Source organism: Lonchura striata, chromosome 19 (assembly GCF_046129695.1).
Source record: "Lonchura striata isolate bLonStr1 chromosome 19, bLonStr1.mat, whole genome shotgun sequence".
NCBI classification, from domain to species: Eukaryota; Metazoa; Chordata; class Aves; order Passeriformes; family Estrildidae; genus Lonchura; species Lonchura striata.
In genome coordinates this window covers 5,227,905-5,240,783 of record NC_134621.1, presented here as the reverse complement: position 1 = coordinate 5,240,783, position 12,879 = coordinate 5,227,905, and the positions used below count along the sequence as shown (strand labels likewise).

Genomic DNA, 12,879 nt, shown 5'->3' with positions numbered 1-12,879 from the left:
CATCTTGCAATGTTTTAGAATTTCTGCTTTACTTACTGGTGATCAGATCCATGCTCTGCCCAGCAGCACAGCCTTGTCAAAGGTTGGATGTGATATTCAGCAAATGGAAGAGTCATTATTGCTGGCTCAGTTGTAGACTAGCTGGACAAAGCTCCTGGTAGATAAGAGTAATGAGACAATTTGCTGTGGGTGACAGCTTGCTCCAACACCTGGTGGAATCCAAGCTTTTTCAGCCTTTATTTGGAGGCTTGCCCAAAAGCCTGTCAGGACTACAGTAATACTCTTACTCTGCACTGCAGGGAACTTAATTTGTCTCTGGATGTCAGATTTTGGGGAGAGTTAAGCTAACAACTTCTGAGTTATGGGGTGGGTTGATGCACTATTAGAAGGACTTTCATCTCCCTAGTTCTCCTTCTTTTAAAAACCAATTCTGTAATTTGAATTTTGTGAATTTCATCACTTTCTTATCCTAAAGGAAGCAATGTGGGAGACTTGATTGCTTCCTCTTCTGTTTCTGCAGATGGTGATGTGGTAAATATAGCCAAGCTCCTCTCTACCTAGGAGACTTTCTCCCCTGAGGAGCAGTCCCCTTTTGCTGGACATGCTTACAGAAACTGCACAGCCATGGACCTCAAGGAGAAATGTCAGGTAGGTTTGCTGATAACAGTCACACCGAACTAAAGTGATGAGTCCTTTTAAATGTCTTTATTATTTTGGGTCAAGATTCACCTGGTGGCATTATTATATAGTGGTATAATCCATGGTTAGTTTTGAAGTTGAGAGTTGTGTCACCTTCACATCCCTGTGTCAGCAGGGAAATCTTTTACAGGGTGGGACTGAGGCACCACGATGGAACAACACAGGTGGGGTGTCCTCTGTCACACCTGCAGTGTCTTTTGAGATCTAAGCTGGGCCTCCATTCCCATGGACCCTCAACTTGGCTTTTCTTAAAAGGCTGAATTCACTGAAAGATTTTTTAAATAAACCAGAGCAATGAAATAGTCTGAGTTCAGTTTTGCTGATGATAACTTGGGGTCTCAGCCAGCTCTGGTGAGAGAACAGTCTTGGCTTTTCCCTCTGGTGTCCCTTTCCCCACCACACCTGAGCTTTTGTTGGCTGTCTCTGTTTTCTCCATGCATCCCTTCCTTCCTGTTTTGTTTGCAGCAGTGAGAAATGGTTTTGTTCATTAGTGCAAAATACCTGTTAGGGATTCACCTAGACCACAAGATACTACAGCAGTGTAAAATCAGTTTTTCACATCAGCTGTGACACTTACCTGCTCAACTGCTTCTTTGCTGGGTTTCTGCTCTGAGCTGTGCTAGACCAGGAAAGCCTGGGCTGACTCCTGCCCCAACCTTTTGCTTCTGGAGTGCTCAAAGGTCACGTTTGACCTATGTAGTTTTATATCAAATAGCTTTATTACCATGGAGTTAATATTCAAATGAAGACAATTATCTACTTGTTCTCTTGTTAATGACATCATGGGCTAATCTGGTATTGATCATTTTAAGAGATGATGCAATTACCACTGTGTGGAGGGGTATGTTCTGTGTAGGATCTGAGAGCACCAAAGAGAGCAGGGCATAGTGGGGACACTTTCACTGTAGGTCACTATATTTGGCTCACCTTTCTCATATGACATTCTCCATTGTACAGTGCAGGAAGATCATATCAAATTGCTGGACAGGCAGCAGCATGGACAGCATTGTAATAGACCTTTAAAAGGCCTATTAGGAAAGTGTCCTGACAAGGAGGTTACAGGGGGAATCATGGTGTTCTCAAGTCCTAACCTCCTCTCCTGTCTTCTTGAAATTTTTTCTCCCTCCTTTCTGAATGGGTATTAAAACTGAAGGTGAGAGATCACCACAGTCTTTTAAAGAGGAATGAAAAAAACCCCAGAGATACATAAAACTGCATTTTACAACTTACTTTGTTTGGATTCTGAGGAAAGACCATGATTTTATACTTGTTAGCAGGGGGCCTGGAGCTAGATGATCTTTAAGGTTCCTTTCAATCCAAACCATTCTGTAATTTGGTGCTAAGGAGTTTGCTCTTTTTTTTTTAATACTGCAGATCCTTGTTCCACCCCATCTAAGGTGGAATCCATCTTCCTTCCCAAAGTGAAGAACTTGGACACATAAGGGAACAAACCTGCTTTGTAACCTCAGCAGTAAGTTTGATGTGCTAGGTTTATTTTAAAATGCTAAAAATAAAAGGAACCCCCATGAAAACATCAGTCCCAAATCTGGCTGAAAGGAATCTCTGCAATGTACGTGTGTGATGGAGAGTTAGTACTCCTGGAACAGGAGATGTGCTCAGAGCACTGCTGCAGCACAGACATCTGTCACTCAGTTGAGAGACTTGTCCTCTGGCTCCAGTTGGCTGGTAAGTTCCCATGTCAGGAATGGCTGAGGATTAGAGTGTGTCAGGTGTAATGCAGGCTGCCTTCCAGTTTTTGCCAGAAGCCAGACACCATAGAGAAAGGCAGAGAGTGTTCTTTTTAAATTAAATGTGCTGATATCTTGTTCTTTCTCCTCCTCAGACTTCTTAATTTTCTGTGTATTTCTGAAGTGAGTTTAATCCTTCTGAAAGGTTCCAGAATCTCTGCTCCAAGACCTCTCAGCACATACCAAGAGAGCAGCACTGATTACCACAGGAGAGTGAGAGGCTTCTGAGTTTGGGTTGCTTTAGACAGAGGCTGGATTTGCAACCACACAACTAATAAAAATTATTGACATCATTCATTCCACAGTTACCCATAACAACTGAGCTGTATTGTCCCAATGTAATTGCTGCAGCCTGGATACTGCACTGTGCCTCCTGGCCAGACAGAGCCTGGAAACAGGTTCAGGAAGCCAGTGCTGTCTGTGCTCCACATTGCTCCAGCTCCAGCACTGTTGGTCCTTGTTCCAGGTTGCCTAACAACAGCTACAGTCCTACCTTTGGACTGAAAAGTAGCCCAAGTCCTTTGCCACTTCTCATCCTGCCAGTGACTACGTCTGTGTTTATTCCCTGCTGTTCTCTAAAAGCTCAGCTCTTCTTCCAAGTGCTTTTTCACAAACTGATCCTTTTTTCACAGGTGTCTCTCATTTACACTGCAGATTTTGTATAGGTCAGTCCCTGCCTTTATACTCAGCCTTCTAGTTCAAGTCCCAGTTTTATCTTCAGATCCCAAGTTTTTGTCTTCTGCTCTTTTGTTATATTATTTAATGCACAAATGCACATCCAGATGCAATTTCTGATACCAGTTGATATCAGAAGGAAGCTAGATAATACAAATTACTGCCCTACACAAAACACTTTAGAGCAAGGTCTCTCAGCAGTGGGGTAAGCAAGAAGTATCAATTTGATCCAATGCCATTTGTGTCCATGACCAATGCTGGAGTTTTGAGGCTGGGATCTCTTTAACTGCATGAAGCACAAGGATTGATCCTGGTATTGCACAAGCAAGTTGTTTTATTCACTTTCATTCAAAGTCTCCAACAGGTACAAAGCCATGGGAAACAAATCAGCAAGCACTGTAATAAAAAAGAGGTCTTACAAGCATGTTGTATGAGGGTTTGTCTGCTCTTACCCAGTCCTGTTGTTGATCTTTTATTTTTTCTCTCATTTTTCCTTGGTGTTGAAAGGAGTAGATGAGTAGTTCCTTAGCAGGCAGGAAAGAAAAATTGGGCCATTAGTATGTTTTCTTTTTTTTTCAGTATAGAATTGTTGTCTAGGAAACAAAATGCCCTACAGAAGGATAAAGGATGTTTTCCCTCTTTCTCTCTTCTGCTTTCTCCTGAAGTTACATTAAATAATTACATAGTGTCTGCTTCCCTTCAGCTTTGGCTCTGTGTGCTTTGTGAGATTACACACCCATGTGTAACTCAGTGCCAATACACAGGTGATAACCAGACCCTATGTTGAATTTATTGTGAATATTGAGGCCGCTTAATCTCTGCCCTTCTTGCTTAAAATGCAGAATATGGGCTGTGCCTAATGAGGCATTTGAACCTCAGAAAAGGAAAGGAAAGGAAATGAAGAGTTTGTCCAGGTAGGGTAGATGAGTCCTAACATCTGTATATGGTCTTCAGAGCTGCACAATATGCTGAGACTGGAAGCCTCGGCAGTGCCTGTCCTGTCTGGTACCAGGCAGCTGTAATCCTTGGCAAGCTCTTGAGGTGGTGTTTGCCTGGGCCAGTTCTTTACCCCTTTCTGTGTGGAATGAAAGCAGTTGTTTTAGTGATTGCTCTGCAGAACTAGGAAGCCCCAGACAGAATTAGGACAGCACTGAAGTAGGAGCTAAATAAAAACTCACCTATAAAGGTGCATCCCTGCAACAGATTAGAATGAGAGAGAAGGCTCATTCCTTCTTCACCTGTCTATTCCCTTGTTTTTCCACCTGGCCCTGCCCTGTCTACACTTATCCTTTGCCTCCTGTTTACCATGCCCAGGTAAATGTGGAGCCCCAGGAATGGCTATGGTGAATTTATGTGCACCTTTTAGTTCAGACTGTGTGGCTCAGGATGAATATGGGATACTGAGAAGGGCTTTTGCAGCATTCTTTATCAAAAAGAGAAGAGGGAGAGAACACTTCAGATGGGACCTCTAACCATCTCAACTTGCTTAAATAACAAATATTTATATTTTTGAATTGAGCTTGATTCCAAAGCTGTGGAGTCATCTGTGGGGCAGTTAGTATTCCAGGGTCTCTTGGTCTCAATTTTTCCATGCCTACTCAGGTGTTCTTCCCGTAGTGTATTTTATAGCACTTTGTCCTACCTAATTTGCCATCTGCTTTTGCACAGACCCCTGTCTGTCAGCATCATTCCTTCCTGTGCGTGCATATGGAAGTGAGCCCAGGGATCCTCACTGTGTCAGCTCCATCTGATGAATGAACTATTCTCAGAGACATCTGGTGCTATCCAGGGCAAACTTTCTTCCCTCTCTGCTTTTTTCTCCCCCTATTTCCATCCCTCATCCTCCCTCATCCCCCACCCCCATCCGCCGCCTCCTTGCTGGATCTGCAGTGTGACTGGAAGCAGGCTGAATTAATCAGCAGACTGGTGCTTCACTCTGCTGCTTCTGTCTCATTCTCTGCAGCGCTGGGCTCTGCACAATCTTGCTCCCTCTCCCTCTTTGCTCTGTCATTTTTGGAGAGCAGCAGCAGTGCAAGTTGCTGGGGAAGTGGTGCAGGAATTTAGCCCAGATGCTCTTCAAACAGGCTGATCTCTGGATCCCCCACCAAGGCAAATGTCGCAAAGTAAGTTCCTCTCCCTTAACATTTAATTTCAAAATGGCTTTCCCTGTCTCCCTCTCCAGTCTGCATCCTGCCTGATGTGATGGGGCATGAAGAGCTTTGAGGTTTTGGGGGAAGGAGGTTATGGCAGGACATGAAACAGAGAGTGATGATTTAGCTAGGGAATAGCTTGTTTTTGGCAGTGACGGGGGAAAGAAACTGTTTTAAACTGCAGTTTTAACCCCAGGACCAATAGGAAGATCCACACAGGATTTTAACTGCTGACTCCTGCTCTGCTGCCCCTCTGCTTCATGGCTTAAATTTGTCTGTTGCTTCTATAGGCTTTGATCTGTAACTGTTGAACCTCCTTATCCCTGTGGGATCCGTCCGGCAGTGTACCTGCCAGGCTGGATCATCACTTTGGTTCCCAAAGTCTTCAGCTGAAGAAGTGGGGATGGGAAGGAAACTATCAAGGGGATGAAAGATGTACTGAAGTTCTGTGGATTTCTGAGCATTGCTGGCCTCTGGAGGGGGGGCATTAGCATTCCTTGGAGGGAGCTCTGCACTGGCATAAAGCTCTGCTGTGTGTTGAAGCCAGGATAAATACAGACTCCTAGCTGCTCTCTGAACTAACTTGGAGGAGTAATGCAACTGGCTAAATTACAGTAATTAAAGCTTAATAATTGTATAGTGCTTCAAAACACTGCATAAATCCTGTCTCTTCCTGCCAGCAGCCTGGTGGGACAGGTAACTATGGGTGGGGATTTGTTGCTCCAAACAGGATTGAAGGGACGGACAGAGGAATGTACAATTCCAAACTGGGCTGTTTCCACAGGAACATTTGCCTCTTTCCCTGCTGCTGGGCTGCTGCTGGGGAGAAGCAAAGTGCTGGGCTTTGCATGACCTGTGTAGAGAGGTTGATTGTGCCTGTTGGCATCTTTACTCCGTGCTTTACAGAGAGTATAAAATGTGGATGCTGTTGCATGGATTAAAATGGACCCTGTGCACAGCAAAGTGCATCAGTGATTCAGGCTGGCGAGCGCTGCTTTGGCCACATCTCAGAGCTCTGTGCTCCTGCAGCTCTGTCTTTTTGCAGGGGGAATCTGCAGGCCCTGTTAGCGAACCTCAAAGCATCCACACTGGAGCCCCTGCAGGCACCCAGTTACCCAGCTGGGGGGTTCTTTTGTCCAGGGGCAGCGGGAGGTCTGGGCTGCCTTTCATCCTGGGCTGCATGGGGCAGGGAGGAGACAGTTGCTGCCTACTGCTCGCTCCATTAACTTGGGCACTGCTGTGCTGAAGACTCTGCTTGTTTCACTTGATTTGAGACCACCAACAGCTAAAGCTGAGGCTGCCAAGCTAACGTCAGGTGCATTCAAACCAAGTTTAATAGCTGTGTTCCTCATGCCTTCTGGTGCTTTTCCCAGCATGTCCAGGTTTAAAGGCAGTGGTTCCCACAGAGCATGGTCTGCTTGGTGGAGCTGCCTGAATTGTGCAGATATCAACATATTTTTTCTTTTTCCTGAGCTTTCCAGTAGCATTCATGTGGGCTGGTGAATGTTATAATCTTCACAATTACAACAGTGGTGGGGAGTTGGTAGCCCCATCAAAGAATGAGAAACTAAGGCACAGAGGAGTATCTGATTTTCCCACTGTCATGCAGAAACCAGTGGTAGAAGGAATTAGAGAATCCAGCTGTCCTGACTGTCCAGAGTCTTTTTCAAAACTTCATCCTATGGGCTAGGAATGTGTCAGGGGGGATGGTCGATTTAGCCTGGGTCAGTAGAGAAACATTCTTGCCTGGACTCAGGGAGTCTGATCTCTTAGAAAAAGTAACCAGGAGAGCACCAAGACAGAAAGCAAGACTGGGACCAAGGATGGGGTAATAAAGGGAAGTTTCTGCCCTGACTGACTGATGGGTTGGCTCTGCTGGTTCCATCTGTGTCACTGTAGCAGGGATGAGCCATTTCAGGCAGTCTGTGGACTAAGTCAGCAGCTGCAGGTGTATAGGAGCTGTAGCATCCTGATGGGTGGTTTGCTTTAGAACAAGAATAAATCACTCTCTAACACTAGGCTGCTGTATGAAATGCTATCTGAAGAAAGTGTGTGTTTGTCATGTATATGATGACTGTCATCCTCTCTGATCAGACCCAGAACCCCACTTTGTGCCATATTGTGACTTACCCTAAACAATAATCCAACTTACAATAATAAATACAAATATATTTGGTACTCCTTATTTTGTGTTTTTGAACCTGTGAATAATGCTTACATTTCAGGAGGTGTAATCCTTGAAGTAGATTAGTCACCTGCAAAGTGTCATTGTTAAATTAAAAACTGCCTTCTTTTTCTGCTAAGGAATGCAAAATAGCTGTCAGAAAAAGGAAGAACATTTTGCTGCCCAGTTTCCCACCTCCAACTGTTCAGATCTAAAAAGCAATTGAGTAAAGGTGTTATAAAAGGAGCCTAGTGAGTGCAGCCTGGAAAGAGGGAAACAGTCTGCAGGGGTTTTCAACCACTCTGAATCAGAGAGATGGATCTGCAGTCTATGAGAATTGAGACTTGAAGCAAATATTTTGTATTCTGTTCACTTATTTACTTAAACAGTCTTTGTAAAGGCAGTTACACTCAAGTGTACAGCAGTTTTCATGAGAATCCCTTATTCTGCAAGGGACTGAATCCACAGAGGATGGAGGATGATTCAACCCACTTTGCTCTGGAAAGCAGGGAATATTTGTGTTCCTGTATTATTAAATAAATATTTGGCACATATTACATCAACATTTGCTGGTACAACAAATAAATATGCTACTATGGTTGTGTAATGGCTATGAAAAAATATAAGAGGACTTAAATACAATATTTTGTGTCCATTTCTCTGTACACATTCTGGGATCTAATTCTTTGTTTCTCTGGAAAGAAGCTGCAAGACCTCTGTCTTTCATCAAGTAGCAGAGAGTGTGAGATGGCTGATAAACTTCTAAGGTAATTTTAAATGGTTCTAGGTGTAAAAGAACAAGATTGGAATTTTAGGAAGAGAGCTCAGTGGCGAATTTGTATGAGGATGGAGGTGGGCTGCAGGAAGCAGACATGGGTAGGTGGTGTTGCTTGGGAACAACTTCATGTTGTGGGAGAAAAAAATCAGAAAATAACCACACTTTTCCTACCTATCAGCCTGAAAATGCTCCTGCAACCCCTGAGAAAGGCAAGGAAAACCTATTTGCCATGAGCCAGGCAAGGCTATGGATTTAAATAAACTCATGGGTATTTTACAACTTATTTACCCCTGTCAAACTCTGGAGGGTCAATTGAAAGGACAAGGCAAAGAAGAGTCTAGAGATTCTGTGACTCCTCAACTCCTGCCTCTGAGCTGCCTCTTGTTTCCTTCCTGAAGAGCCAAACCAGCCCCTAACCCTGGGCATTTGCAAGATCTGTCTCAGGTTCCCTTTTCCTAATGTTTTCAGGCAAGCTAAGCAGTAATTTAACATGTAGAATATTTACTATGAGTGGAGAAATTCACACATTTTTTTGTGTTCCCATCTAGTCCACACTTCAGCACATTCATTGCCTTTAGAAAATAAAATCACATGCACAAAGGAAGTGTCCTGCACTGTTTTTCCTCTAACAGCCATCCCATAGATCACAACTCTGGAGAACCCTGATACCACCCCAAAGCAGAAGGTTGCAATCATCCCCTTTTTACCTGGCTCCAGCTATGAGGCTGGGATGGCCAGGGCAGGGGTCAGCTCCAGAGGAGCCCTTAGTGCACTTAAAAGCTCCTGTGCTCTCCAGGGCAAAGGAAGAAGCAACTGCTCATTTTGTCCTTAGGATTTTTTGCCTTTAGGCACAGGCAAAAAGAAAGTACAGCCTTTTAAAATGCCTTCTGATACCCATCAGGGGTTTGCTTTCACTGTAAACTGGAATTTACTGCCTGCTCTTTCTTTGTTGTTCTTCAGAGGAAGCCCTATGCTAAGGCAGCTGGGTGGAAAGGTGTCTTGCTGTTTCTGTTTGGACCGGAAAATTAGCTGCTCTCTCTTTGAGCGTAACTTTCCAAAGCAAAGATGTGAATGTTGAGGTTTTTTATTAATGAACTGACACCTCCTGTGAACGGCTTCTTCACCCTGGGGTGCTCACTTCCTGGTTTGTGGCAGGAAGAGCACTTGCAGCTGATGAAAGGCTGGAAAGGTTTACTTAAGGGCATTTGAAAAATGCCTTATTAGCAGTTGATGACTTAGCAGGGCATCGTTTTGAAAACCTGGAGCTGCCCCTTGCCAGGAGCTCATGGTGGCTCTTCTTGCCTGCCCCTTTCATTTGGGTCCCAGGCTCTTTCCCCTGGTGCTCACCCACAGCAGGTTACCCCAGTGCCCCCAGCTACCCTCACTCAGTATTACAGTGTTTGTTTACCAGACTGGCTCTGCCTCCTTTTCCAAATACTCCATGTTCCAAGTGTCAGGATAGGTGTTTAACAATTCCTGCCCTTCCTGCTCTTCCTCTTCCCCAGCCTGCCACACTGCACTTGTCCTTTGTGACCTGCTACAGCCACGTTCCTTTGTGGCTGCCCTTATCTTGACTGACACTGTGCCAAACTGGTAACTCCTGTGTAAAGTCTCGAGCAGGTGTGCAAGTGTTTCAGGAACCTTTTTAGATTACTTCTGGGTTTGCTGCCTTTTTGTGCTAACTGCCTGCAGTGTCTGTGCAGTGGCAGTTTCTCTTTCCAGGCACTGTGTGACTGTAGTAGATGTTGTGCAGCTTTCCTCTTATTACTTCTGTAGCTCTTGATGAGTCCATTGGAACCAGCTCAGTGTCTAAGCAGACTTTACTTTTCAGTTCAAGTCCCTATTATTTTTGCTGCCTTTCATTCTGTGTGTTTTATTTATCTGTCTGCTTTCCCCATGTTGGAGAGGATTTATACATCTGTGGGTGCCTTGCTTTGCCCCAGACAGGCAGCAGTCAGACAAGAGAGACAAGCCTGATTGTGCCTTGCTCAGTGGTGTTCTCAGACACTCCTGTTTGCAGCACTCTGTGGTGCAGCAGCATGGCTGGTGCCAGCTCCACTGCCATCTTCTCCTCTGGGAGTCTTTGAGACACTCCTATGTTTAGTTCTGTGCTGATGTTACCTGGGCTGCTTCCAAGAACAACACAGAACTGCTTCCTCTATTCTTAAAACTGACACAGAGAATGAAAACTGCAGCAGGATTATTTTTAGTTCTGTGAAAGTGCAGCTGAAGCAGCATTGCTGGACTCTGGCTGGACAGAATTTGCTGTTTCAGGTTGTCTCTGATAGGTGGGGAGAGTGTGTGTGGTAGATGGTATTTGAAAGAGAATTTATATTCTGTTCAACACTGTTATAGTTTTGGATTGAACCATCAATGCAAATGAGTCTGAAGTCCAAGATTAGTTTCCAGTAAATGTTCATCACAAAACCATGCAGTTGAGGAACAGGAAGAACAGATCAGAGCCAAGCTGCACTTGCAGAGCTGGGTGTGTGCAAGCAGCTCCTGAGGAGCAGACCTGCTGCAGTTTGAGACCACGGTGGGTTTGGCAGGGCTGGGAAGGGCTATGAGAGCAGGAAGAGCTGCAGCTCCTGCCTGAGCTCTGGGCTGTGTCACACTGTTGGGGACAGGAGGGACAAACTTCCTGCCTGTTTGTGTTCAGTAGTTCTGTACTCTGGGTGCAGTATGACACATGAACATTTCTATATGCAGGATATCCTGTGTGCTGTACATGCTCAATGTGTTTGTATTAAAAATATGAAATGCCCATGAGAACCTTTATTTAGCAGTTCACTGCTGTAGCCCTCTCATGGACACCTGCCTGTTCTTCCCTGTTGATTTGCTGTCAGTGATCTGGTGCCCACAGGACCTCACTGCAATCTGTGATTTGAAAGAAAGTGCTCATGCTTCTGCCCCGAAATGCAGGTGTTTACCCCACTTTGTTGTTACCAGTATCTTATGGCAGTGTTTTCCATATGGCACTCCTGGGATGAGTCCTTTGGGACTGTTGCCTTTGATGAGCACTGAGGGAGCAGTGCTGTGAACTCTGTACTTCCTGCAAGTCCAAACGTCTCCCTTGCAGTTCAGCACTTAAAACTCCAGTGTTTGCTCTTGTAAAAGGAGGAGTTGATGGTGGGGTCATGTCTGGTCCTGAATTGATCTGTGGCCTAGCATTTAAATCTGGGAGCTTCTGCATCAAAGTAGCCACAGAGGCAGGACTCACAAACAAAAATCTGTAGCAAGCAGTTGTGGAAATTACACCACTCTTGTTGTGAATTGTGGATATTCTACTACTTAGTTTTTACTATTGTTAGCAAAATTCACCCTGTATCATCCTGTACCATAACTGTGTTCTGGTGTCTCTACAAGCTGATACCAGTTCAAGCCTGCATAACCTCTGTTTGTATTGTCCTCAGCCTCTACTGATTAGATCTTGTTTCACAGAAATGACTTGGTATTATGCATTGATAAAGTATTTATCAGCACAGTCAGGACCTGTTTGTTTACTTGATACTATCTAAGTGCTCTAATTCCAGCCTGCAGTCTAAAGTTCACAGGAGGGAAGATGATTTCAGGAAAATGGAGAATCAGGCTGGTGGTGATGAGTGCAGGGCATTCACAGTCACATGCTCTGTCAGCCACCAGGAAAAAGCCTAAAAGGAAAATAGGGAAGCACTAACCAGTTTATTTTTCTGGCACTTCAGGATGAGATGACCTCAAGTTTGGGCCTTACCACAAAGAAAGCCCTCACGATCCTGAGAGACCAATTGTCAGCTCTGCTGGAGGGGCATCAGAAGGAACGGAAAAAAGGGTCTTCATGGAAGGTGAGGCATCAAACAGCACAAGTTTGGCACTTGGTCTCCCCTTCTCGAAGTAAAGATGAGAGCTAAACAGAAGTTGGCTGCATTCCCCCCCAGTGTCCAGGTGTAGAACTGCTGAAGTTCTTGGGAACAAAGCAAGAAATCTAAGGGTGAGTTTCTGTGAGCACTTCTCTCCTGGATGCTAAAGCTCTATTGGAAGATGCCTCTTGCCTGTGAAGGATCTCAGGACTTCAAGAGCCACTAAGGGCAGTGAGCTTAGAGGATCCATCTCAGGTGGAGATAAAAGAGCTGTGAAGCTCAACAGTCTCCCCTTGTCCACCATGTTTGCCTCGGATGTGTGTTGAATACAAAGTGCCAGTGTTTATGCACAGTGCTTAAAAGTGTTCCTTGGTTTGTCAGTGACAATGGGACAGCCTGGCACAGATGCCTTTTCATTCTTCCAATCAACAGAAAAGCAGAGTGTTCACCCAGACTCACCAGCTGAATATCCATTGGTGCTGAAGGATTCACACAATGGATCTGGGATGCTCTGTATCATGTTCAGGGGTTTTGCAAAGTTCTGTTCTCCCTGGAGCACCAGCTGCTGTCTTCACCCTTTCTCACTGTTTTTCCAAACGTCTGGCTCTGTATTCCATGAGTGCTGACTGTCTGCTGCTCTCCCTTTGCAGGAGGTGTGGAGGAGCAGTTTCCTGTACCATGGCAACCGCTGCTCCTGCTTCCACTGGCCTGGTGCATCTCTGATGCTGCTGGCAGTGCTGTTGCTGCTGTGCTGCTATGGGAGCCAGCCACAGGGGAGGTGAGCAAAGCTTCCTGTGATGCTTAACTGAAGCAGGGTGGTGGTTTTATA

The 12,879-nt window shown here is 45.0% G+C and overlaps 1 protein-coding gene across 1 annotated transcript in view; it reads left to right on the top strand.

The window, feature by feature from the left end:
- The first annotated feature begins 520 nt into the window (after window positions 1–520).
- LOC144247240 (transmembrane protein 94-like) overlaps window positions 521–12,879 on the top strand; it is a 40,863-nt gene continuing 28,504 nt past the window's right edge. Inside the window, exons 1-3 of the mRNA XM_077787436.1 lie at window positions 521–648; window positions 11,916–12,035; window positions 12,701–12,828. Coding sequence (XP_077643562.1) covers window positions 625–648; window positions 11,916–12,035; window positions 12,701–12,828 — 272 coding nt within the window. The 5' untranslated portion in view covers window positions 521–624. The remainder of the gene's footprint in view (window positions 649–11,915; window positions 12,036–12,700; window positions 12,829–12,879) is intronic.